The 27,256-nt window shown below is 44.1% G+C and overlaps 1 protein-coding gene across 9 annotated transcripts in view; it reads left to right on the forward strand.

The window, feature by feature from the left end:
- Positions 1-27,256, forward strand: part of LOC118402800 (proteasome activator complex subunit 4B-like) — a 75,719-nt gene that overhangs the window by 30,244 nt on the left and 18,219 nt on the right. For all 9 annotated transcript variants that reach the window (XR_008078336.1, XR_008078337.1, XR_008078338.1 and 6 more), the window contains 25 exons: positions 2,400-2,474; positions 4,962-5,084; positions 6,382-6,474; positions 9,168-9,433; positions 9,852-10,038; positions 10,151-10,305; positions 12,742-12,892; positions 13,035-13,203; positions 13,413-13,480; positions 13,719-13,934; positions 19,954-20,111; positions 20,608-20,703; positions 20,823-20,878; positions 21,017-21,073; positions 21,592-21,746; positions 21,970-22,032; positions 22,157-22,252; positions 22,485-22,616; positions 22,866-23,075; positions 23,489-23,625; positions 23,857-23,910; positions 24,201-24,330; positions 24,615-24,696; positions 26,316-26,539; positions 26,871-26,996. Coding sequence is in view for 6 of the 9 variants with exons in the window: in XM_052477927.1 (XP_052333887.1) it covers positions 2,400-2,474; positions 4,962-5,084; positions 6,382-6,474; positions 9,168-9,433; positions 9,852-10,038; positions 10,151-10,305; positions 12,742-12,892; positions 13,035-13,203; positions 13,413-13,480; positions 13,719-13,934; positions 19,954-20,111; positions 20,608-20,703; positions 20,823-20,878; positions 21,017-21,073; positions 21,592-21,746; positions 21,970-22,032; positions 22,157-22,252; positions 22,485-22,616; positions 22,866-23,075; positions 23,489-23,625; positions 23,857-23,910; positions 24,201-24,330; positions 24,615-24,696; positions 26,316-26,539; positions 26,871-26,996 (3,279 nt within the window). In the remaining 3 variants the exon portion in view is untranslated. The remainder of the gene's footprint in view (positions 1-2,399; positions 2,475-4,961; positions 5,085-6,381; positions 6,475-9,167; positions 9,434-9,851; positions 10,039-10,150; positions 10,306-12,741; positions 12,893-13,034; positions 13,204-13,412; positions 13,481-13,718; positions 13,935-19,953; positions 20,112-20,607; positions 20,704-20,822; positions 20,879-21,016; positions 21,074-21,591; positions 21,747-21,969; positions 22,033-22,156; positions 22,253-22,484; positions 22,617-22,865; positions 23,076-23,488; positions 23,626-23,856; positions 23,911-24,200; positions 24,331-24,614; positions 24,697-26,315; positions 26,540-26,870; positions 26,997-27,256) is intronic.

Consider the following 27,256-nt stretch of genomic DNA (forward strand, 5'->3'; position numbering starts at 1 on the left):
TGTGTGTGTGTGTGGTAGTATTAGCCTGGTGTGTGTGTGTGTGGTAGTATTAGCCTGTGTGTGTGTGTGTGTGGTAGTATTAGCCGTGTGTGTGTGTGTGTGTGTGTGTGTGTGCATGGTAGTATTAGCCTGGTGTGTGTGTGTGGTGGTAGTATTAGCCTGGTGTGATGTGTGTGTGTGGTAGTATTAGCCTGATGTGTGTGTGTGTGTGTGTGTGTGTGTGTGTGTGTGTGTGTGTGTGTGTGTGTGGTAGTATTAGCCTGTGTGTGTGTGTGTGTGGTAGTATTAGCCTGGTGTGTGTGTGTGTGTGTGGTAGTATTAGCCTGGTGTGTGTGTGTGTGTGTGGTAGTATTAGCCTGGTGTGTGTGTGTGTGGTAGTATTAGCCTGGTGTGTGTGTGTGTGGTAGTATTAGCCTGTGTGTGTGTGTGGTAGTATTAGTATGTGTGTGTGTGTGTGTGTGTGTGGTAGTATTAGCCTTGTGTGTGTGTGTGGTAGTATTAGCCTTGTATGTGTGTGTGGTAGTATTAGCCGTGTGTGTGTGTGTGTGTGGTAGTATTAGCCTGGTGTGTGTGTGTGTGTGGTAGTATTAGCCTGTGTGTGTGTGTGTGTGTGTGTGTGTGTGTGTGTGTGTGTGTGTGTGTGTGTGTGTGTGTGGTAGTATTAGCCTGTGTGTGTGTGTGTGGTAGTATTAGCCTGTGGTGTATTAGCCTGGTGTGTGTGTGTGGTAGTATTAGCCTGGTGTGATGGTGTGTGTGTGGTAGTATTAGCCTGATGTGTGTGTGTGTGTGTGTGTGTGTGTGTGGTAGTATTAGCCTGGTGTGTGTGTGTGTGTGGTAGTATTAGCCTGGTGTGTGTGTGTGTGTGGTAGTATTAGCCTGGTGTGTATGTGTGTGGTAGTATTAGCCTGGTGTGTGTGTGGTAGTATTAGCCTGGTGTGTGTGTGTGTGTGTGTGTGGTAGTATTAGCCTTGTGTGTGTGTGTGTGTGGTAGTATTAGCCTTGTATGTGTGTGTGGTAGTATTAGCCGTGTGTGTGGTAGTATTAGCCGTGTGTGTGTGTGGTAGTATTAGCCGTGTGTGTGTGTGGTAGTATTAGCCGTGTGTGTGTGTGGTAGTATTAGCCTTGTGTGTGTGTGTGGTAGTATTAGCCTGGTGTGTGTGTGTGTGTGTGGTAGTATTAGCCTGGTGTGTGTGTGTGTGTGTGTGTGTGTGTGTGTGTGTGGTAGTATTAGCCGTGTGTGTGTGTGTGGTAGTATTAGCCTTGTGTGTGTGTGTGGTAGTATTAGCCTGGTGTGTGTGTGTGTGTGTGGTAGTATTAGCCTGGTGGTGTGTGTGTGTGTGTGTGTGTGTGTGTGTGTGTGTGTGGTAGTATTAGCCTTGTGTGTGTGTGTGTATGGTAGTATTAGCCTTGTGTGTGTGTGTGTATGGTAGTATTAGCCTGTGTGTGTGTGTGTGTGTATGGTAGTATTAGCCTGGTGTGTGTGTGTGTGTGTGTGTATGGTAGTATTAGCCTGGTGTGGTGTGTGTGTGTGTGTGTGTGTGTGTGTGTGTGTGTGTGTGTGTGTGTGTGTGTGTGTGTGTGTGTGTATTAGCCTGGTGTGTGTGTGGTAGTATTAGCCTGGTGTGTGTGTGGTAGTATTAGCCTTGTGTGTGTGGTAGTATTAGCCTGGTGTGTGTGTGTGTGTGTGTGTGTGTGTGTGTGTGTGTGTGTGTGTGTGTGTGTGTGTGTGTAGTATGTGTGTGTGTGTGTATTAGCCTGTGTGTGTGTGTGTGTGTGTGTGTGTGTGTGTGTGTATGGTAGTATTAGCCGTGTGTGTGTGTGTGTGTGTATGGTAGTATTAGCCGTGTGTGTGTGTGTGTGTGTGTGTGTGTGGTAGTATTAGCCTGGTGTGTGTTGTGTGTGTGTGTGTGTGTGTGTGGTAGTATTAGCCTGGTGTGTGTGTGTGTGGTAGTATTAGCCTGGTGTGTGTGTGTGGTAGTATTAGCCTGGTGTGTGTGTGTGTGTGTGTATGTTAGTATTAGCCTGATGCCCGGTGTGTGTGTATGTTAGTATTAGCCTGATGCCCGGTGTGTGTGTGTGTGGTAGTATTAGCCTGATGCCCGGTCTGTGTGTGTGTGTGTGGTAGTATTAGCCTGATGCCCGGTCTGATTGTGGTGTGTGTGTGGTAGTATTAGCCTGATGCCCGGTGTGTGTGTGTGTGGTAGTATTAGCCTGATGCCCGGTCTGATTGTGGTGTGTGTAGTGTCTGATTGGCTAATGTCTGATTGTGCTGTCTTGGCAAGACAGCACAAACAGATCTTGCACCAGGCTATTGTAGTACAGTTTCCATCGTTACTTTTGATAGAAACAGAAACTTTGAGCGAATCGATAACTTATTCCTCAATGAATGTTTTCCTCAGCATCTTGTCAACCTGTTTGCCCGGTTGGCCAACGACAACATTGGCTACATTGACTGGGACCCTTATATACCCAAGGTAAGGACACATTTGTCTAGCTGTGCCTATAACACTACCCCATCAATTCCACCCTACGCCATCACACCATTCGTCTCTTCCAGCAGGTCCCAATTCACTCCCTTCCCCTTGGCCTTAAAGTCAACTTTACTTCCTGATTTGGCCTCGTTTTTCATCCATGCTCATTAAGAAATGCTATTGGCAGTGACAGAATAATAACATGAGTTGTCTTGGGGGTGTGGTTTGTGAGTGTTTCTTCGGTGTGTCTTTGCCTTTCAATCACAACAAACAAGGACAGTTGCTAGCCAGTTGAGTTATTGAAAGAAAGCTGGCAACCTGCATCAAACATGTCACGTTAGCTTACGTTAGCTAGCAGGGATCAAACCTGTCTTCAGGTGCAACGTTAGGAATACAAATTTTCCTCTCATGTTACACGTTAGGGAGAGGCTATATATATATAGCTAGTTAAATCACTTTATTATAGCCTAGTATCATAGTGGCATAGCCTAACAAATAATGACATGTTGATAGCTATCTATAAACAAAATATAGCTACTTACCAACAACACACCAGTCTCAGGTTGACCGCCCAGCTGGACCATGCAAAATGACCTCGCCCAATCTTTTCCCAGATAACACGGTGCCTCCACGTGTTAATGGGCAAAAGGGGGCATGACTTGTTGACATAATTGTAATCCAAACACAACCTTCATTTCCCTATTGTGATGCACTAGGGTTCCAAACTCTGTTTTAGACAACACTGACTTTATTACCAAAATTATCCTATTTACACTTTGTAGTCAATTGTGACACTAGAATCAATATTTCTGAACTCATATCGATGCCACATAAGCTGTTTTCAAAGGGCGTAGTTGGTTTTTAGGGGCAGTCGTTCTTTAACACTCATGTTTGCAGATCTATAAGGTCTGAGCTCCAGCTCTGTACTGCTTAAACCTTTCCAGACCCTTCAGATCTGCAAAACATTGAAGGGGAAAGGGTAGTGGCTGCAAAGATCTTATCCCTGATCATTTGACCTGTGACCATTGGTTGTTGGTGTGCATGTTATAGCAGACTAGATATGACCAGACAGCCATTGAAAGTGATACCTGTTAGTGGCATTAACTACTGTATCACATTTCCCTGTTGATCCTCCTGGCTTGTCTTTTAGTGTGTTTTGATACAGATACGTCACAGTTATCTGACTTACTTATGCCAACAGGCCCTGATCTCAAATCTGATGTAATGGAATGAAGAATGATTTTTGTTTTTTTTGAGTAGCCCAAAAAATATGAATTAAAAACAATATACAGTGCATTCGGAACGTATTCAGACCCCTTGACTTCTTCCACATTTTGTTGCATTGCAGTCGTATTCTAAAATGGATTCAAAAACAAATAAATCCTCATCAATCTACACACAATAGTCCATAATGACAAAGCGAAAACAGGTTTTTAGAAATGCAAATTTATCAAACATTAAAAAACTGAAATAACTTCTTTACATAAGTATTCAGACCCTTTGCTATGAGACTCAAAATTGACCTCAGGTGCATCCTGTTTCCATTAATCATCCTTGATGTTTCTACAACTTCATTGGAGTCCACCTGTGGTAAATTCAATTGATTTACACATGATTTGGAAAGGCACACACCTGTCTATATAAGGTCCCACAGTTGACAGTACATGTCAGAGTAAAAACCAAGCCATGAGGTCGAAGGAAATGTCCGTAGAGCTCCGAGACAGGAATGTGTCTCTGCACTGATCTGGGGAAGGCTACCAAAAATATATCTGCAGAATTGAAGGTCCCCAAGAACACAGTGGCCAACATATTTCTCAAATGGAAGAAGTTTGGAACCACCAAGACTCTTCCTAGAGCTGGCCTCCCGGCCAAACTGAGCAATCAGGGGAGAAGGGTCTTGGTCAGGGAGGTGACGAAGAACCTGATGGTCACTCTGATAGAGCTCCCGAGCTCTGGAGATGGGAGAACCTTCCATAATGACAACAATCTCTGCAGCACTCCACCAATCAGGCCTTAAAGGTAGTGGACAGACAGAAGCCACTCCTCAGTAAAAGGCACATGACAGCCCGCTTGGAGTTTTGTGTATTGTGTAGATTGATGTGGGGAAAAGACGATTGAATCATTTTTAGAATAAGGCTGTAACGTAACAAAATGTGGGGAATGTCAAGGGGTCTGAATACTTTCCGAATGCACTGTATCCTGTGATCAGAATGTAATTTGCCAGTGGTTGCCAATTCCTGTCCTTCTGTACCACCATCAGTTCACATTTTTATTGTAGCCCCAGACAAGCACACCTGATTCTTGTCAACTAATCATCAGGACCTCAATGAGTTGAATCAGGCGGTTTTTTCCCCCGGGGATACAACAAAAATATATGCTTTTGGGGGTACTCGAGGACTGAAGTTGGGAACCACTGCATTGGACAACACATTCAATGAAAGAACAATATAATGTATTCATTTTCACACTTTTGCTCCTTTATGATTCCAGATCTTCACCAGAATCCTACGTAGTCTGAACCTCCCGGTGGGGACCAGTCAGATGCTGGTTCCCAGATACCTGACAAACGCCTACGACGTCGGGCACGTGGTCCTCTGGGTCTCAGCTTTACTGGTCAGTCACTGTACACAATCTGTGTTGCCCAATCAATCCTTTTTATTGCTCCAAGTTCATTTACATTTTTTTCATGTATAATTGGCTTATAGAAATGAAGTAAATGTATTTTAGGGGGGTACTGTAATCATACAATGCAATACCATTAAGCCCTAGTTTATCAGAGAGGTTGGTGCTAAACTAAATGGATATCGTAGACAACCCTGAAGCTACGGCTGAGGGAAACGAGAGGCGAGCACTTAAAATGGTCCGCACACAGTCGTGAAGAAGGGGAAAAGTATAAAGAAAGTATAAAAATACTTTAACAAGACGCCATAGTATCCCTAAATAAGGTTAAGGAAAAGAACAATGGAATTCTATTTAAACTCAGCAAAAAAAGAAACGGCATCTCACTGTCAACTGCGTTTATTTTCAGAAAACTTAACGTGTAAATATTTGTTGAATCTTGTTATGGTTATACAACTGAGACATAAACTGAACAAGTTCCACAGACATGTGACTAACAGAAATGGAATAATGTGTCCCTGAACAAATGGGGGGGTTGTCATCAAAAGTAAGTCAGGTTCTGGTGTGGCCACCAGCTGCATTAAGTACTGCAATGCATCTCCTCCTCATGGACTGCACCAGATTTGCCCGTTCTTGCTGTTGCCGTTCTACAAGCCCTCAGTCCAGCCTCTCTCAGCCTATTGCGGACAGTCTGAGCACTGATGGAGGGATTGTGCGTTCCTGGTGTAATTCAGGCAGTTGTTGCCATCCTGTACCTGTCCCGCAAGTATGATGTTCGGATGTACCGTTCCTGTGCAGGTGTTGTTACACGTGGTCTGCCACTGCGAGGACGATCAGCTGTCCATCCTGTCTCCCTGTAGCGCTGGCTTAGGCGTCTCACAGTACGGACATTGCAATTTATTGCCCTGGCAACATCCTCAGTCCTTGTGTCTCGCAGCATGCCTAAGGCACATTCACGCAGATGAGCAGGGACCCTGGGCATCTTTCTTTTGGTGTTCTTCAGAGTCAGTAGAAAGGCCTCTTTAGTGTCCCTAAGTTTTCATAATTGTGACCTTAACTGCCTACCGACTGTAAGCTGTTAGTGTCTTAATGACCCTTCCACAGGTGCATGTTCATTAATTGTTTATGGTTCATTGAACAAGCATAGGAAACAGTGTTTAAACCCTTTACAATGAAGATCTGTGAAGTTATTTGGAATTTTAAAGACAGGGTCCTGAAAAGGGGACGTTTCCTTTTTTGCTGAGTGTTTTTATATATATTTAATGTTAAGCATCTGTTTCTGTGATTGCAGGGAGGCCCCAGTAAGCAAGCCCAGGCACAGCTCAGTGGCCTTTTCAACAGCATCACATCTTTCTTCCACCCATCCAACCATGGACGCTGGCTGGTGAGTCACTGGAACGCTTACTTCCTGTAGATGCCTTCTTTGGAAGGCACAGGATCTGCTAGTACTGTTAGTTCAGAAATAACACCCTGATGACATATGAGAGAGAGGCAGCAACCAGCCGCGCTATTAAAGGTTAACCTGATATCGGGGGCACACGCCATTCTGTTCTAGGAACATCCCCCCCTCCGTCATCAGACCAGAGCCTCTGGCTCCAGGCAGTGTCTTCAGTCATACACAAATCTTTATTTATGGGTGAGGGACATAGACCTGGGTTCAGATACCATTACAAATACTAAACCTGGGCTTGATTGAGCCTTTCTGACGCAATAGAATGCTCATAAAAGTGCACACCCTGCTCATTTGGCACTCCAGCTAAAGTGAACTTTAAAAGTATTTGAAAGATTTAGTTCTTGTACCCAGGTCTGGAGGGAGAGTTGTTTGTGACCCCGTTTTGTTGCTGGGAATTTGAGGGCACTATGTGTCCTGGATTGGCAAAAGTTGTATTGTGTAATGTAATGGTCATCACTGAAGTGACATAGAAAGACACAGGGTTTGTTTAGGATTAATAAAATGACTTTGGCCTGACATTTGACATTCCGTCAGCCACTTAGGGAGCTGGATCTGTGACAGACATTTCAGATCTTAGTTTGTCGGTCTTTATATAGAGATGAAACTGTGCACAATCTAAGGCCATGCTGTCCTGATGGGTTATTGGTTCTAAGGCCATGCTGTCCTGATGGATTATTGGTTCTAAGGCCATGCTGTCCTGATGGGTTATTGGTTCTAAGGCCATGCTGTCCTGATGGGTTATTGGTTCTAAGGCCATGCTGTCCTGATGAGTTATTGGTTCTAAGGCCATGCTGTCCTGACTAGGGCTGTTGCGGTGACTGTATTACCGCCACACCGGCGGTCATGTGTCATGAAGGCAGTCAAATTCCACATGACCGTTTTGTCAGGGTAATTAGGCTTCTCCAAGCTCTGATGCTGCTGATGGTCATTAGTAGCCTTCAAAACTTTAACTGCCTGGTACTCGGCACTCTATTGTCCCTCTAATCACTCTGACATCAATGCAAATGTGTTCAATAATCTAATCAAACAGAGCTCATGTTGCCAACATTTCTATATAGGCTATGCAATTGCATGAAAAAACAGAATTATGGCTTTTATTAAAAATAGGAGGATCAGCTTTGTATAGGCTAGGCCTACTATATTTATTTCTCAACTTTCCTAATATTAAGTATAGCCTACCTGACTGGCATGAAAATAAACCACAGGGAAAAGTGTCCTTCATTCACTATTTAATTAACAAAATGTATTTTTTTCCCGCTGCTCCGGTTTCGAGAAAGGTGCATGATAATGGTCCATTCTAAATCAAACCAAATGTCACACATATATTATTTAGTGTACGTAAAGACAAAATTAAATCAGGAATAGGTTGATGGGTGACAATATTAGCCTATCACTTGTGAATTATACACTGCTCAATAAAATAAAGGGAACACTTAAACAACACAATGTAACTCCAAGTCAATCACACTTCTGTGAAATCAAACTGTCCACTTAGGAAGCAACACTGATTGACAATACATTTCACATGCTGTTGTGCAAATGGAATAGACAACAGGTGGAAATTATAGGCAATTAGCAAGACACCCCCAATAAAGGAGTGGTTCTGCAAGTGGTGACCACAGACCACTTCTCAGTTCCTATGCTTCCTGACTGATGTTTTGGTCACTTTTGAATGCTGGCGGTGCTTTCACTCTAGTGGTAGCATGAGACTGAGTCTACAACCCACACAAGTGGCTCAGGTAGTGCAGCTCACCCAGGATGGCACATCAATGCGAGCTGTGGCAAGAAGGTTTGCTGTGTCTGTCATCGTAGTGTCCAGAGCATGGAGGCGCTACCACGAGACAGGCCAGTACATCAGGAGACGTGGAGGAGGCCGTAGGAGGGCAACAACCCAGCAGCAGGACCGCTACCTCCACCTTTGTGCAAGGAGGAGCAGGAGGAGCACTGCCAGAGCCCTGCAAAATGACCTCCAGCAGGCCAGAAATGTGCATGTGTCTGCTCAAACGGTCAGAAACAGACTTCACGAGGGTGGTATGAGGGCCCGATGTCCACAGGTGGGGGTTGTGCTTACAGCCCAACACCGTGCAGGACATTTGGCATTTGCCAGAGAACACCAAGATTGGCAAATTCGCCACTGGCGCCCTGTGCTCTTCACAGATGAAAGCAGGTTCACACTGAGCACGTGACATAGTCTGGAGACGCCGTCGAGAACGTTCTGCTGCCTGCAACATCCTCCAGCATGACAGAAAATATCCTTTCTATTTTATTCAGCTTTGTTCAATTCTATTCTTCTACTATAAAATAATGCCACGGAATTCTAAGCAGATCTTGTCTGCTAAATGAACTAGTGTAGCTAGTGTCCTCCCACCGGTCTGTCTTTGTCCTCCCACCGGTCTCTCAGCCAGTGTCTCTAACCCTGTCTGTCTCTGTTTTCATGTCCTCACACCTGTCTCTGTTTTCATGTCCTCACACCTGTCTCTGTTTTCATGTCCTCACACCTGTCTCTGTTTTCATGTCCTCACACCTGTCTCTGTTTTCATGTCCTCACACCTGTCTCTGTTTTCATGTCCTCACACCTGTCTCTGTTTTCATGTCCTCACACCTGTCTGTCGCTTTATCTCCAGATGAAGTTGATGAAGCTGCTGCAGCGCCTCCCGGCCAGTGTGGTGCGGCGGCTCCACCGGGAGCGCTACCGGAAACCCACGTGGCTCACGCCGGTACCGGACAGCCACAAGATGACAGAGGCGGACATCACGGCGTTCGTGGAGAGTATGATGCAGCCGGTGCTGCTGGCCATGTTCAGTAAGACAGGCAGTCTGGACGCTGCTCAGGCCTTGCAGAACCTGGCCCTCATGAGGCCCGAACTTGTCATACCACCAGTGCTGGAGAAGTGAGTCGAATCAAACTGTCTGTCTGATTAGTGGATGGGTAGTGTTTCTTCTTTCATTGTATAGATGGGGCGGGCCCCACAACATCTGTTGTCCCTCAATGCCTAAAGCCTTCAACCCTTTAGTTGATTTCTATTTAACTTTAGACTCCCTGAATGTTAAATCGGGACTTGTGTACTCTGCCTGGAAAATAGGCTAATCTTTAGGAAACACTGGGTAGAGGATACAGAGGGAAGAATTGGAATGGGGTTCTGTATTCCAAGAGGCAGATTAACTAAAGTTCTAAGGCAAATACCACAAACACATTAAACAAAGCTATTTGTCTTAGGGCTGGGCAATATAGCCAAAATATCATATCACAATATTTTTGGCAGAATTTGACATTATGTTTCTCAATTCTGTCTTGTGCTCTCTTTATAGAACCTATCCTGCTATGGAGACACTGACAGAGCCCCACCAACTGACTGCCACCCTGAGCTGTATGATCGGTGTGGCTCGCAGCCTGGTGTCTGGGGGCCAGCGCTTCCCCGAGGGCCCCACACACATGCTGCCCCTCCTCATGCGGGCCCTTCCCGGGGTCGACCCCAACGACTTCAGCAAGTGCATGGTAGGTAATGGAGTTCAGGGGAAAGAAGAAGCTCTCGTAGGCCTAGATTGTCATCAATTTGGAAGTGTGTGTGTGTTACAGGTCTAACTTTTGCTCTCCCTCCTTTCTCCAGATAACATTCCAATTCATTGCTACGTTTGCGACTCTTGTGCCTTTGGTGGACTGTTCATCTGCTGTTCATGAAAGGAGTGACCTGACAGAGGTGGAGAGAGAGATGTGCTCAGCCTCTGCAGAGTTTGAGGACTTTGTTCTTCAGTTCATGGACAGGTATGAGTATGGAGAATGAAGTCAATGTACACTATATATACAAAAGTATTGTGGACACCCCTTCAAATGAGTGGTTTTGGTTATTTCACAAGCTCACAGAACGGGACCGCGAGTGTTGAAGCATGTACAAATCTTCTGTCCTCTGTTGCAACCCTCACTACCGAGTTCCAAACTGCCTCTGGAAACAACATCGGCTTCAATGGGTTTCCGTTGCCGTGGGGCCGCACACAAGATCTAAGATCACCATGCGCAATGCCAATAGTCGGTTGGAGTGGTGTAAAGTTCACCGCCATTAGACTGTGGAGCAGTGGAAACGCGTTCTCTGCAGTGATGAATTACGCTTCACCTCTTGGCAGTCCAACAGACAAATCTGGGTTTGGCGGAAGCCAGGAGAGGGCTTCCTGCCCCAATGCATAGTGCTGACTGTAAAGTTTGGTGGAGAAGGAATAATGGTCTGGGGCTGTTTTTCATGGTTCGGGCTAGGCCCTTTCCAGTGAAGAGAAATCTTAACGCTACAGCATACAATGACATTCTAGACAAATTTGTGCTTCCAACTTTGTGGCAACAGTTTGGAGAAGGCCATTTTTTGTTTCAGCATGACAAGGTCCCTGTGCACAAAGCGAGGTCCGTGCAGAAATGGTTTGTCGAGATCTGTGTAGAATGACTTGACTGGCCTACACAGAGTCCTGACTAGAGGTCGGCCGATTTAATTTGGGCCGATTTCAAGTTTTCATAACAATCGGTAATTGGCATTTTTGGTCACCGATTATAGCCGATTAGATTGCACTCCACGAGGAGACTGCGTGGCTGGTTGACTACCTGTTACGCGAGTACAGCAAGGAGCAAAGGTGAGTTGCTAGCTAGCATTAAACTTATCTTATAAAAAAACATCAATCTTAACATAATCACTAGTTAACTACACATGGTTGTTGATATTACTATTTTAACTAACTTGTCCTGCATTGCAAATAATCAATGCGGTGCCTGTTAATTTATCATCGAATCACAGCCGACTTCGCCAAACGGGTGATTTATCAAGTGCATTTGCGAAAAAAGCACTGTCTTTGCACCAATGTACCTAACCATAAACATCAATGCCTGCCTGCCTTATGTATTTTTTTAATCCTGCATATTTAGTTAAAAGAAATTCATGTTAGCAAGGCAATATTAACTAGGTAAACTAGGGAGTCAGGGTATATGCAGCAGTTTGGGCCGCCTGGCTCGTTGCAAACTGTGTGAAGACCATTTCTTCCTAACAAAGACCGTAATTAATTTGTCAGAATTTAACATAATTATGACTTAACATCGAAGGTTGTACAATGTAACAACAATATTTAGACTTAGGGATGCCACCCATTTGATGAAATACTTAACGGTTCTGTATTTCACTGAAAGAATAAACGTTTTGTTTTCTAGATGATAGTTTCCGGATTTGACAATATTAATGACCAAAGGCTCGTATTTCTGTGTGTTATTATGTTATAATTAAGTCTATAATTTGATAGAGCAGTCTGGCTGAGCGGTGGTAGGCAGCAGCAGGCTCATAAGCATTCATTCAAACAGAACTTTCCTGCGTTTGCCAGCAGCTCTTCGCAATGCTTGAAGCACAGCTCTGTTTATGACTTCCAGCCTATCAACTCCTGAGATTAGGCTGGCAATACTAAAGTGCCTATAAGAACATCCAATAGTCAAAGGTATTTGAAATACAAATGGTATAGAGAGAGAGATAGAGAGTCCTATAATAACTACAACCCAAATCTTAACTGTGAATATTGAAGACTCATGTTAAAAGGAACCACCAGCTTTCATGTGTTCTCATGTTCTGAGCAAGGAACTTAAATGCTTTTTTACATGGCACATATTGCACTATTACTTCTCCATCACTGTGTTTTTGCATTATTTAAACCAAATTAAAAATGTTTTATTATTTATTTGAGACAAAATTGATTTTATTAATGTATTATATTAAGTTAAAATAAGTGTTTATTCAGTATTGTTGTAATTGTCATTATTACAAATGTGTGAATAGGAATCAGCTTTTTTTGGTCCTCCAATAATCTGTATCGACGTTGAAAAATCATAATCGTTCGACCTCAATCCCATCAAACACCTTTGGAATCAATTGGAATGCAGGCTATGAGCCAGGCCTAATCGGCCAACATCAGTGCCGACCTCACTAATGCTCTTGTGGCTGAATGGAATCAAGTCCCCGCAGCAATGTTCCAACATCTAGTGGAAAGCATTCCCAGAAGAGTGGTCTGTAATAGCAGTCAATTGGGGACCAACTCCATAGTATTGCCCATGATTTTTGGAATGAGATGTTCAAGTGTCCACATACTTTTGGTGATGTATGTAGCCTATGTATGCATACATGTCATCAGTGGAACGGCATAGCAGTTCTAAACTGTGTCTGTGCATGTGTTTATCTCTGTCCAGGTGTTTTGCCCTGATAGACAGCAGTACTCTAGAGCAGACCAGAGAGGAGACAGAGACAGAGAAGATGACCCATCTGGAGAGCCTGGTGGAGCTGGGACTATCTTCTACCTTCAGCACCATCCTCACACAGTGCTCCATAGACATCTTCAAGGTAGACTCGCTCGCTCACTCACTCACTCACTCACTCACTCACTCACCTCACTCACTCACTCACTCACTCACTCACTCACTCACTCACTCACTCACTCACTCACTCACTCACTCAACCGTTTGTTTCTCCTGGCTGTACTCAGGTGGCTCTGGAGAAGGTCTTCAACTTTGCCACCACCAACATCTTTGAGACTCGTGTGGCTGGAAGGATGGTGGCTGACATGTGCAGAGCAGCTTCCAAGTGTCACCCGGCACAGTCTCTGAAGCTTTTTGTGCCCCACTGCTGCAATGCCATAAACCAGATCGCTGTCAGTAAGTATTCACTAAGTAGGAAGTGTGTTCTGGGGCTATAAATTCAAATCTTGATTTAATCAAACCATGATTTGATCAAGATGATTCTGTGTGCTGATTTGCTATGAAGGGCTTAGAGTTGGGGAGAAGTGGGAATCATTGGATCCTTGTTCTGAGTTGGCCTCAGAGTATCTCACCATCTCTGTCGTGTTGTTCTTGATGATTTCCAGATGAAGAGGTGTTGAGTGAGGAGGAACTGGATAAGGAGTTACTATGGAACCTTCAGCTACTGTCAGAGGTGAGGTCATCATCCTGTGTTCATACCGACTGGACTGAGAGACTCTCTTGTTCCCTTCACCTGTCAGTAGACACCAAACAGGAAAACATTTTTGAAATGCGGGAGTTACTAACCTAATATTATCTGATAAGAAAGCTTCTTTTTGTTTTCCGTAGCAAAATAAATAAAAAGAATTGTGCCCTAATGAACAGAACACAGGTGCAGTCTATATTTTTTCTCCTAACCTTGTTCTCCCCAGGTGACTCGTGTGGATGGGGACAAGATCCTCCCCTACAGCACTCAGCTGGTTCAGATCCTGCAGCTGACCCTCCATCTAAAGTGTAAACAGGGCTACGCCCTGGCCTGTAACCTGCTGCATCATATCCTGAGGTCTACAGCCCTCATCTACCCCACAGAGTACTGCAGTGTACCTGGAGGCTTTCAGCAGCCCACACAGGACTACCTGCCCATCAAGGTATGTACAGTATAGGGTTAAGTACAGGGCTAGGGGGTTAGAGTTAATGGTACATGCAGGGCTGGTGTTAGGGGTAACACATCTATCTACCCCACAGAGTACTGCAGGGTACCAGGTGACGTTCAACAGCCCATATAGGACTACCTAACTATCAAGTTCAAAACTTTAGTTTGATATTTTTTCAGATTCCTGCCTGCCAAATTTCTGCTACATATTCTTTTAGGAATATATATTTATAACCCAGAAAACTGTGAAAAATGGTGATTATCAGCACTTCTGTCCATTTCTATCACAAATGGTGTTATTTTATACCTTTTTACATTATCTTCTTGATTGGTCTTATCATTTATCAGTCACTCTGGACCTTCGGTAAGAAAGTGTGTCAAAGGAACCAGACCAGACTAGTAATGGTCCAGTGCATAACATGCCTCTGCCCTGTTAACTCTATATTTCTCCCTCCTCCCTTCCTCATTTACTCTCTTCAGCCCTCCCCTGTCCACTTAGTCAGTGAGAAGGGTCCATAGAGATGGATAGAGGACACCTATCTTTGCCCATAGGAAGTACAATTGTGAAATCCCAGCCCACACTAAAATGCTTTTGTGGCAAGTGCACCCTCTATCCATCTCTATGGCCTGGCATGTGATCCTATTATGTCTTCACTATGTCACCCCCCAGTAGAGGTAGAGACATAACCTTTCTCCCTGAAGTGTGCACTCTCATGGATTTTAAAGGAAATACCTGGTATATCTAGGCCATGCCTTTTAACAATTCAATGCTTTAAAATGTGTGTGGAGTAGTGAATGTTCACTTCAGGATGAAGGAGAGATTGTTGGGACGCACCCCAGGGCAAATTGTTGGCTAGCTCAATGGATTAAAGCCTGTATGGCACTAGATGCCAAATAAGGTGTCTTGCCTGCTGTTCTTAGAATTGATGTCAGGACTACAAGACAAGCACGTGTGTGTGTGTTTTGTATGTCTGTGTGTGTGTGTGTTATTTGCGTGCATGTCATTGACTATATATGAATGGACTAAACCATTGATTCCTATGTGAAGACTCAATAGTGCATTTAGGCCAAACGAAGTTGGTTAAGATGACATCTCATGGAGACACAACATGCGCTGTTTGAGCTTCTACAGGAAGTGATGTTGCAGGCTCGCTCAGTGCTGCCCCCTTTCATTGAGTAAATGTGTCAGCATGCTTCAGTTTCGCTAGCCAAAGTCGGCTAGGCGACCCGAACGAGTGCTTGCATACTCCCTTAAAAGACATTCGCTTGAAAAACGAGAAAAAAGCGTCAATAGTACTGTTTGTCCAGTATACACTTCCTCAAAATAGTCTTAATTAATCTAAGATGACTCAAGAAATCTGTCATTGATTTCAACATTTTTGCTGAGGAGATTTGTCGTACATCTAACTAACATGTTTGGTGCAGTATTTCTAAATGACAAAATGTGCATGAAAACTAGTCTTCTCTCATTGAACGACAACAAAGACCTTACTGAAGAATTCCAACTGTTGACCAATCACCGATTTGGGCTTGCCTCAAGAAAAAATGTGTGGCCGAACAACTGGTGAAAAAAGCTAACAAGAACTTTAGTGTCGTCATAATATATGCTCAAACTGTTTCGGCTGGGAAGCATGCGGATGCCTTAACTCCAATTGAAAGCTGACCGGTGTACTGTAGGCTGCCATTAGCAACTCAGTTATCTTATATTTTTAAGTAATGCTGTGGGGAGGTCACGTAGGTCCTTTTATAAACATATTGTTTAGGTCCTTTATAAACATATGGCATAAGGCTGCATAGGTCAAGACATGATTATAATACATTGATAGCCATGACTTAGTGAACCGGGTACCATTGAGATTATACTATGTGGTTTGAATAGACATGTTATCTATACAGTCCACAATCCACATGACCATAGTTAACCTCTTTGATTGTGTACATAAAAAAAAAATAAAAAAAACATACAGTGCATTCGGAAAAGTATTCAGACCCCTTGACTTTTTCCACATTTTGTTACGTTACAGCCTTATTCTATCATTGGACATTTTTTTATTTAATCAACCTACACCCAATACCCCATAATGACAAAGCGAAAACAGTTTTTAGAAATTGTTGCACATTTATAAAATATAGAAAACAGAAATCTCTTGACAGACACTGAAACACAGCTGATGACCCAGTACATGTTTGCTGAAGTTACGCAGGGGGTCAAAACTGACATACCGCTATGTCAGATGATCTGCCTCCTGCAGAGGCCTATTGCAAAAACACCAGAAAATCAACCAAGTGGAGCATTCAAACAGTCTGAAATGGCAGCATGCCTTTTAACAGTATATGATGTGTATGTGCTTACTATTATTCTTATAGCCTAGTTAAACGTATAGGCTATGATGACAATGAAATGCCTCAGCGGCCGTGCACCAGAACATGGTTTCCAAAGACAGATCGATCATAGTCGTAGATTGACAAGCAATGTAAATTAATTATATAGGCTGTCTGGGTAGCCTGTCCTTTAAAAATATAAGCTTACTCACTCATTTGATTGGCATTCGACGGGACTGTGGCATTCAAATCCATGGTCCTGGCCCTGGTGTTTTCAATGGACAGAATGGCCAACCCACTCAGTCTCTCCTGTCCCATGCTGCTTCTCAGCTGCTCCCATGATTGAATTATTTTCCGTTTGGAAAAGGAGCGCTCGGCACTGGCTACCGTTACAGGCAGTCACAAAAAGGAGCGTCGCTGTAACTACTTCCCCAAATGTAGCAGTGACTGAATTGTAATTCAAAATTAGCATCTTGGCCAGGTCTCTCACTATAGTGTGCTTTGCTATTTCCTTCTTAAAACAGGCCCTGAAACAGAGTAATTGGCCAGGGAAACGTGCTGATATATCTGTAATGTTCAGTCAGCCGGCTGGCTGTCTCATAGAGCGCATCATCTGCGTTGGCCAGGGTAGTGGGATGGATGGAGTTGTTGTTGCCCGCAGACTTTTAAATCTGTTTGACAGCTGGTGGATAACGATGTCAAGGTTTGCGTTAAAGACGTTGGCTCTAAATTGACTCTCCCCATCAGACAGTCGTTCCTCACATAGCTCATCAAAATGACGCCTCGCCTTCCTTCACCGAGTGTCTTCAAATGTGTTCTGAGCTCCTGTCAGCAAGGGTCTTTGCAGTGACTTTGGCGTTCACAAAATCCTGTGGGAATCCAGACAGGACCTCTATGTGCATAGTAGGCTGACCTTCACATTTTCTAAAACCTTAAGTCTGCAGAACGACAAAGTTTAAAAAAAATATTTTCTTTTTCCGTGCTGCTGCATCATCCCTCTCGTCCTTCTTGTCACTTAAAAGCACCATCTTGGTGGGGTCCTTCATTACGTCCACATACAGTGCCTTGCGAAAGTATTCGGCCCTCTTGAACTTTGCGACCTTTTGCCACATTTCAGGCTTCAAACATAAAGATATAAAACTGTATTTTTTTGTGAAGAATCAACAAGTGGGACACAATCATGAAGTGGAACGACATTTATCGGATATTTCAAACTTTTAACAAATCAAAAACTGAAAAATTGGGCGTGCAAAATTATTCAGCCCCTTTACTTTCAGTGCAGCAAACTCTCTCCAGAAGTTCAGTGAGGATCTCCGAATGATCCAATGTTGACCTAAATGACTAATGATGATAAATACAATCCACCTGTGTGTAATCAAGTCTCCGTATAAATGCACCTGCACTGTGATAGTCTCAGAGGTCCATTAAAAGCGCAGAGAGCATCATGAAGAACAAGGAACACACCAGGCAGGTCCAAGATACTGTTGTGAAGAAGTTTAACGGCGGATTTGGATACAAAAAGATTTCCCAAGCTTCAAACATCCCAAGGAGCACTGTGCAAGCGATAATATTGAAATGGAAGGAGTATCAGACCATTGCAAATCTACCAAGACCTGGCCGTCCCTCTAAACTTTCAGCTCATACAAGGAGAAGACTGATCAGAGATGCAGCCAAGAGACCCATGATCACTCTGGATGAACTGCAGAGATCTACAGCTGAGGTGGGAGACTCTGTCCATAGGACAACAATCAGTCGTATATTGCACAAATCTGGCCTTTATGAAAGAGTGGCAAGAAGAAAGCCATTTCTTAAAGATATCCATAAAAAGTGTTGTTTAAAGTTTGCCACAAGCCACCTGGGAGACACACCAAACATGTGGAAGAAGGTGCTCTGGTCAGATGAAACCAAAATTGAACTTTTTGGCAACAATGCAAAACGTTATGTTTGGCGTAAAAGCAACACAGCTCATCACCCTGAACACACCATCCCCACTGTCAAACATGGTGGTGGCAGCATCATGGTTTGGGCCTGCTTTTCTTCAGCAGGGACAGGGAAGATGGTTAAAATTGATGGGAAGATGGATGGAGCCAAATACAGGACCGTTCTGGAAGAAAACCTGATGGAGTCTGCAAAAGACCTGAGACTGGGACGGAGATTTGTCTTCCAACAAGACAATGATCCAGAGCATAAAGCAAAATCTACAATGGAATGGTTAAAAAAGAAACCTATCCAGGTGTTAGAATGGCCAAGTCAAAGTCCAGACCTGAATCCAATCGAGAATCTGTGGAAAGAACTGAAAACTGCTGTTCACAAATGCTCTCCATCCAACCTCACTGAGCTCGAGCTGTTTTGCAAGGAGGAATGGGGAAAAATTTGGATACATCCGGTGTGGTGTCCATAATAGTAGGATAAAAATGGTGCTTCCTGTATCTCACCCTGAATGTCACACTTCACTCACGCAGCTAAGATATAAATCAGCTCATTTTGGATTTGAGGAATGAGATAGTTAACGGAACCTGCGGGGCGTTCTAAAAGTTCTTTCAGAACTGGGTCGTAAAAATTACAGCAGTTCGATTATACCGAGAAAATTCCCACTGTTGGCCTGCCCCAGCTTTTCACGGTGCCATCTGAACGCCGAATTACATGACGTAAGTATGAGAGTTACATTAACTATGCGCTCCAACACCTGTCGCCAGAAATTTGCTGCGGTACTCACGTTACTCAACTTTCTCTTTTTTCCGGACGTTGTCTCTTGATAGCTAGCTCAACTATTGCTTAAAACAATGACACAAACAACAATGCTTTAGAGAGTATTTGCACAATGAATCCCATAATGCATTTCATTATCTTAACATGGTTTTGAATAATATGATTTATTTAGCAAATTAATTTGATTTATTGTCATCAATACACAAAAATATCATGTTGACCTATGTACTGTCAAAAATACATTTAGTTGGTGAAGCCATCAGTGGGATTATCTATCATATAGCCAACTTTAAAGAAAGATCTTCTCGTCAAATCGTAATGAGATGGACCTGCGTCAACAATTAATACTTGGGCATGGTGGGGCGGTATTCAAATTACAAAGGGGGCCCATGGCTCCACAGATCTGGGCCCGCCACTGGGCCCATGGCTCCACAGATCTGGGCCCGTCACTGGGCCCATGGCTCCACAGGTCTGGGCCCGTCACTGGGCCCATGGCTCCACAGGTCTGGGCCCATGGCTCCACAGATCTGGGTCCGTCACTGGGCCCATGGCTCCACAGGTCTGGGCCCATCACTGGGCCAATGCATGGTGCGGCTACACCGGCGGAAGCTACGCCACTGGCCACACCCCATGCCTACAGCCCAACCAATGTGTTTTTTGGGGGGGACAAAACATACTGATGTTGATTATACTGTTTTACTGCAAAGAAATTAAAAAGTATAATTTTTCCACACTGAATTCTCACAAATTTCCATCCAACAGAGCAAATGTCTAATACATGGTTACAATAACACATAATGAGAATGGCCGCAAGTGTTCAGATTGGATTGAGATTAGTTTGTTTCATCATATTTATTGGTTATCGGTGGAATTATTGACCGGTGTATCTGTAAAAGGACAATATCGTCTGATATATGGGTTGGGCTCTACTCACGCCCACCACCTAAGCCCCAGAAAAAAACAATTTTTCTCTGTGTCTCCAGGATTGGGGTCGTCCGGGGGACCTGTGGAACCTGAACATCCAGTGGCACGTCCCCAGAGTGGAGGAGACCAGCTTTGTGTTCTACGTTCTAGACCTGATCCTACAGCCAGAGCTGCTCCGACTACAGAGATATGCCCAGGGGGAACGGGACATGACCAGGTGAGGGATAAACAAAGTAACTAACTAAAAGATGGTGAGAAAAGGGTCCTATTCATCTGTTATCAAACAGACAAACACAGAAGGACTACATAAACTTTCCCAATTAGAGAAACACGTTTTGCCAGGACTTTACCAGGTTGAAGACCCATTAAACAGTGTGCTAGCGACTGGTTAAGTCTGGAGTAGACAGGTGGAGGTGCAAGATTAGGATACTGAACATCCAAGAATAAGCTAACCTTTTCATGTTCATCTGAACCAGAAGCAGGAACACCATTTTTAAAACAAGCCTGGGTCTCTACTACACCACTACTTCAGTAATGCACACAGTAGCAAGAACGTTTTGCAATGGACAAGTGTGCTATTGTCTTGAAGAGTTTAGCTGCTACCTCCATTTCAAAACGTTTTCGCCCCGCTGAACACAACCCTGTTCTGCTCTATAATGTGTAGTCAGTGTTATGTGGACCCTGCATGTAACTATCTTCATTCTGTTTTTCAGGGATGACGTCCTACAAAGTTTGTCCATTGTACAACACTGCCTTCTGGGAGCAGGTAGCCTGTTGCCCCTGCTGCAAGGAGAGCCCATCTCTGAACTGTGAGTAGGACACATTTAATTTGCAAACAAGTTAATCAATAAAATGTATTTATAAAGTAATTTGTTGTCAGTGTTTCACCAACAGTGTGTTTTAACTTTGAAACCTCTTTCTCCATCAGGGTGACTAGCATGGTGAATCTGGGGGAGACTAACCTCTTCACAGGGATGGCCGATGGTAGGGAGTATTACTAACTACCCTTCTAGTTAGCTGTGCTCTGATTTCTTTGTGTGGGCAGTCATATTGTGACTGGGATGTGTTCATAGTGTGGCTAGCCAGAGTTGTAATGCCTCAACTCTCTCTCCCTCCCTGCAGATGTGTCCAGAGAGAACTACAGAGATGCTATCTGCAGAGTGATGAGGCAGCTGCTACGTGAGTAGTGTCCGCTTCCCTTCTGTCGGTGTAACCACAACCCCACCTAACATTACATTCACATCCTCTCTGCCTCTGTAACAACACCACACCCAAGAACAAACCCTTGTCCCCTCCTGTTTTTGTAACCACAACACAACCGCACACCCAACATCAAACTACAGCCAGCCAAACAACTGTTGTTATACCATGTGGCACTTAACACCTCTACCTTCCAGATACTTGTCCTGTCATCGACTGCGGTATTATCCTTGTCTTGGCAAGATTACTTTATTGTCCAATGTACACAGATGTCCAACGGGAACTTGTCTTCTGCTGTACTTGGCTTTTCTGCACATGTCCAGATCTAACTAACACAGGAAGTGTAAACCTATCCAGATCATTTCCCTTCCTATAAGTGTAATGTTTTTTAAATTGCTTTGTGTTCACCACCTTATGACGCTCTTCACATATTAAGATTGAATAAACCATGTCTAAAACATATCCATGTAATGGTTTGTTCCGTTTTATTTTCTCAGATCACATTCTGGAGCACTCAGAGGACGACACCAAGTCTCTGTTCTCCATCATCAAGATCATCAGTGACCTGCTGCACTTCAAAGGATCACACAAACAAGAGTTTGACTCTCGCTGGAAGAGCTTCAACCTGGTCAAGAAGTCCATGGAGAACAGGGTGAGCGATATAGCTAGAACGCCATACTGGAGCCATGGCTGAGATTGTGGTGGACCTCCCGAATGAAGTTGTATTTCTCTTGAGTGAATGAATGCTGGTCGTTTACAGCACCCACATACTTATCTGACATATCTTTTGGAAGAGTTGAGTTTGTCATTTTTTTTTGTTGATTCTGGTGCTGACCCGTAATCACTTACTCATTTGTCTTCTAATACACCTACAGCTTCACGGCAGGAAGCAGCACATCCGAGCCCTGCTAATCGACAGAGTCATGCTACAGCACGAGGTAGGGTTTCTCTCTCTCTGCCCTCTCTCTGTTCTGTCCATCCTCAAGTGTCTGCTGCTGTCATGGAAGAATCTGTGTGTTTACCCCAGATTGTAACCTAGCCTCTGTGTTTTGTGTTGTCCAGCTGCGTAAGCTAACAGTGGAGGGGTGTGAGTACAAGAGTATTCACCAGGAACTGATGCGGGATCTGCTGCGGCTCTCTACCAGCACCTACAGTCAGGTTAGCTCAGTTTACTACCACAGATGTTTGTTTTCATAGCTCCAGCAGGTAAACAAAACATTACTGTGGTGAGAGAGATATTTTATCAATCTTGGCTTCTTTTCCTTGATTCCTCTCTCCTCACCACCTCAACACATTCATCTCCTCTGATGTTTTTTGAGGAGGCGGCGAGGAGATAGGATGCAAGGAATCAAGAAACATTTGAGTGTATGTACCTCGTGTGTCCCTCCAGGTGCGTAGCCGGGCTCAGAGTGTGCTGTTCACAGCTCTGGGGACCTATAACTTCTGCTGCAGGGACCTGATCCCCCGTGTGCTGGAGTTCCTGGAGCCAGACCGCTCCGACGTCACACAGCAGCAATTCAAAGTACGACTGGCCTGTCTCTGTCCTGTGTCTCTCTTATCTTGACCACACACATAAACCTCCCCTAACTCATCCACACACACATATAAACATGGTCTAGGCTGGTTATTGCAGATTGATTATTAATCAATCGATTGATTGACTGACTAAATGACTGACTGACTGGATGATGTAAATAGAGAAATGGAATATAACTTTGAGTCCTCATATTCGCCATCCTTCATTATTTTCCTCATCCTCTCCTCTCTTCAGGGTGCCTTGTACTGTCTCTTGGGGAACCACAGTGGGGTGTGCCTGGCCAACCTGCACGACTGGGACTGCATCACCCTGACCTGGCCTGCCATCGTCCGCTCAGGACTCAGCTCAGCTATGTCCCTGGAGAAGCCCTCCATCGTCCGCCTGTTCGACGACCTCGCTGACAAGGTCCACCGCCAATACGAGACCATTGGCATCCACTTTGCTGTAAGATACCCTTCCTGCTTCTCCACTGCTGGAAATTGTCATTGCTACTGGTTGTGAATGGTTTGTACTGACGTAATTTCAACTTGATCTGATTTGTATACTGAAAGTAAGGATATCATTCCTTCCAACTTTGCCCGCTGGGTTTTCTCTCAACTCTTTTTTTCAATGAATGACAAAATGTATATACTATTTCCTGTTAGGCGTATAGAAGTACAGTGTGACATAAGCCTTTGAGAGTAAAGCTTTGTGACTGAATAGGATTCAAACATGTCTCTGAAGTTGGGAATCTACAGGTCATCTATATATTAGTCTGCTTGGCCTGAGATGACCTGTCTTTACCTCCACTAGCTATATATATCATATCCTGTATAACATATATAATAATTTCTGATTAAAGAAACTCTTTGCTGTAGATCCCGTCAGAATGTTGTGCAGCAGCGGTGCAGCTCCAGACCTCTGGTGTTCCCCTGCCTCAGGACCCTGTCCCCTCAGACCAGGAAGAAGCAGAGGGCCTCAGGAAGCAGGAGGAGAAGAACCTCGACTCAGTTCAGTAAGTACCAGAGGAAGACCAGAGGAAGAGCTTTCACTGCTAATGAATAAACACTCAATACTGTTGATGAACTGTGCACAAAATCTTCAAATTACAGCCCTATTGGTGTCTTATTGCAGTCTAGCAAAGGTCTGCCGTTCCTGTTGTTAAAGTCATTTCTCTGTTATGTCTACAGTATAATGTCCCTAGTATAAGCCACATTATAAGATATTACTGGTCTGTCTCCCTCAGGAAATATGAGAGTCTGGTTGGTGAACTTCTGGACTGCCTCAACGACAGAAACATGTAGGTTCACCTTGTCTCAATGACTGAAACGAACATAGAAATGTATTGTGTTTAACAGATATGATAGTCTGTTGTATAGAACAAGGGAATCATGTCAGCTCTGTTCCTTACGTTTCTAACTGCAACATTTTCAACTTCCTATTCATCAGTGCACTCTGTAGCAAAACGTTGTGCAACGGAAACCATTTATATCATGTTGTACAAAGATTTATTACTAATGAATATGACCCAGGTAGTACTTCCCTTTACTCTGTCAAAACGTTTTTCACCCACTGCTCTGCATGTTGCAGGCCCTGGAAGTTTGAGCACAATGCCATTGGATTCATGTCTCTGTTGCTGAGAGATGACCACCCTCTCCCCTCCCCTGCTGTCCTGTTCTTTGTCAAGAGCCTCAACCACGACTCCCTCCTGGTCCGCAAGGTGGGCGCTCCCACACAACTACCACTATCCATACACACACGCGCACTAAACACAGAATCACTAACGGACAGACCCAGTCATGCATTCATTCTCGTTCACTACATTGAGAGAATCTATTTTGCATGAGAACTCTTCAAGATGGCAGCAGTCAACAACGTTGCAGTACAGTTTCACACATAAATTCACATTTATCTTCACACATCAGCCACGTATGCATAATCGGCGTTATAGTGTTTAATTTTAAGATATAGAAACATATTTTTTGTGTTTATTTCCCCCACTAGTTGGCGATATCAGCAGTGGCAGGGATCATGAAGCAACTCAAGAGGCCGCATAAAAAAGTACCAGTCAGCCCCAACGAGCTCTGTAAGTACCCACTCTCGAGTTGCACTTCCTGTCTCCTCGCTCACTAGTCCCCTTACCTGTGTTCAAATAGTATTTGTTTCAAGCTGTACTTGATTGGGCTTGCTCTGGTGCAATGGAACCAAAGGAATAGTCCCAAAATTGCAAACCCTTTCCATCTGGCACTTCAGGTAGGCTCTAAAAGTGTTTCAATCAAATGTATTGATAAAGCCCTTTTTACATCAGCAGATGTCACAGTGCTGATATAGAAACCCAGCCTAAAAACCCCAAACAGCAAGCAATGCAGATGTAGAAGCACCTACAGTACCAGTCAAAAGTTTATTTATTTTTACATTGTAGAATAATAGTGAAGACATCAAAACTATTAAATAACACATGGAATCATGTAGTAACCAAAAAAGGTGTTAAACAAATCAAAATATTTTATATTTGACATTCTTCAGAGGAGCCACACTTTGCCTTGATGACAGCTTCGCACACTCCTGGCATTCTCTCAACCAGCTTCATGAGGTCAGTCAATCCGGAAAATTTCAAGAACTTTTCTTCAAGTGCAGTCGTAAAAACCATCAAGTGCTATGATGAAACTGTCTCTCATGAGGACCCCCACAGGAAAAGAAGCCCCAGAGTTACCTCTGCTGTAGAGGATAAGTTCATTAATTATCAGCCTCAGAAATTGCAGCCCAAATAAATGCTTCACAGAAGCAAGTAACAGACACATCTCAACATCAACTGTGTGTGAATCAGTCCTTCATGGTCGGTTTGTTACAAAGAAACAATTTCTAAAGGACACCAATAAGAAGAGACTTGCTTGGGCCAAGAAACATGAGCAATGGACATTAAACCGGTGGAAATCTGTCCTTTGGATGAGCTGCCCATGTGTGGTTCCCACCGTGAAGCATGGGGGTGCTTTGCTGGTGATAAGCTCTGATTTATTTCGAATTTAAGGCACGCTTAACCAGCATGGCTACCACAGCATTCTGCAGCGACACGACCATCTGGTTTGCGCTTAGTGGGACTATCATTTGTTTTCCAACAGGACAGTGACCCAACATACCTCCAGGCTTGTGAAAAGGCTATTTGACCAAGAAGGAGAGTGACGGAGTGCTGCATCAGATGACCTGGCCTCCACAATCCCCGACCTCAACCAAATTGAGATGGTTTGGGATGAGTCGGACAGCAGAGTGAAAGAAAAGCAGCCAACAAGTCCTCAGTATATGTGGGAACTCCAAGACTGCTGGAAAAGCATTCCAGGTGAAGCTGGTTAAGAGAATGCCAAGAGTGGCTACCTTGAAGAATCTAAAATATATTTTGATTTATTACTTTCTTGGTTACTACATGATTCCATATGTGTAGTTTTGATGTCTTCACTATTATTCGACAATGTGAAAAATGGTCAAAATAAAGTAGAATGAGTAGGTGTGTCCAAACTTTTGACTGGTACTGTATTTGAAAGTAAACAAATACTATTTGTCCCCAGGTGTGATTATAATAGCTATACAGCATGTATCTTAACGCCTCTCTCCTCTCCTGATGATATGATAGCAGGAGACAGGCCTGATAACCAGTGGCTCCAGTATAACAGTAGCAGTCTGGTCCTCTCACTGCCTCTCTCCCTCTACCAGGTGATCTAAAGGAACCGGCTGGTATGATAGCAGGAGACAGGCCTGATAACCAGTGGCTCCAGTATAACAGTAGCAGTCTGCCTCGTACCCAGCAGGACTGGGAGGGCTGTACATTCGTAGAGAAGACCCACTGGGGATACTACAGCTGGCCACAGAAACTCATGATGTACTCTCCCTCTGAGGAGCAGCCCAAACAGGGACTGACCAGAGAGGAGATGACAGAGGTGAGGAGATGACACGGCACACACACACAATGGCCACAGTCTAATTCGCTACCCTTGTCCTGAAGTGTACACTTGGACACTCCTCCCTGATTGATGTGAAATGCCTGTATTAGTGTAGGGAATATGGTGGAAACTCCCTCCAGCCATGCACGCTTTCAATACAATGCTTTTAAATGTATGAGCAGGAGTGAACGAGTGCACACTTCTGGCTGAAGGGTAGATAATCAGAATGCAGTCTCTCACTATTTGAAAACACTATATAACATCCTCTGCTGTAAAATGTGACATCTCCAGTCCACTGTAATAACAGTTTCTTCTTCTCTCCTTCCAGCGAGAGCAGATCATCTACGACCACTTTTCAGACCCAGTGTTCATCAACCAGCTGATTGAATTCCTCTCTCTGGAGGACCGGAAGGGCAAGGACAAGTTCAGCCCCCGCAGGTTCTGCCTTTTCAAGGTGAGGGAGAGAGAGATCAGACCCTGAGATCAGACCCTCCCAATCTCAGAGGTATTTCCTGAACCTTCATTAATACCTTGTTCTCTATCCCGCCTCTTGTTCAAAACATCGGAGGACGTGAGTTCTCTCCATAGTCTATTCGCTTCCATCTGACGTTTTGAAAGGGAGACTGCAAGGAACGAGGCTGCGAGGAACGAGGGAAGGATAAACCCAGGAGGGGGGTTTTGTAAGCCAAATATTTTGGCTTCCTTAGCTCTGTC

The sequence above is a fragment of the Oncorhynchus keta genome, chromosome 24, assembly GCF_023373465.1.
Source record: "Oncorhynchus keta strain PuntledgeMale-10-30-2019 chromosome 24, Oket_V2, whole genome shotgun sequence".
Classification (NCBI taxonomy): Eukaryota; Metazoa; Chordata; class Actinopteri; order Salmoniformes; family Salmonidae; genus Oncorhynchus; species Oncorhynchus keta.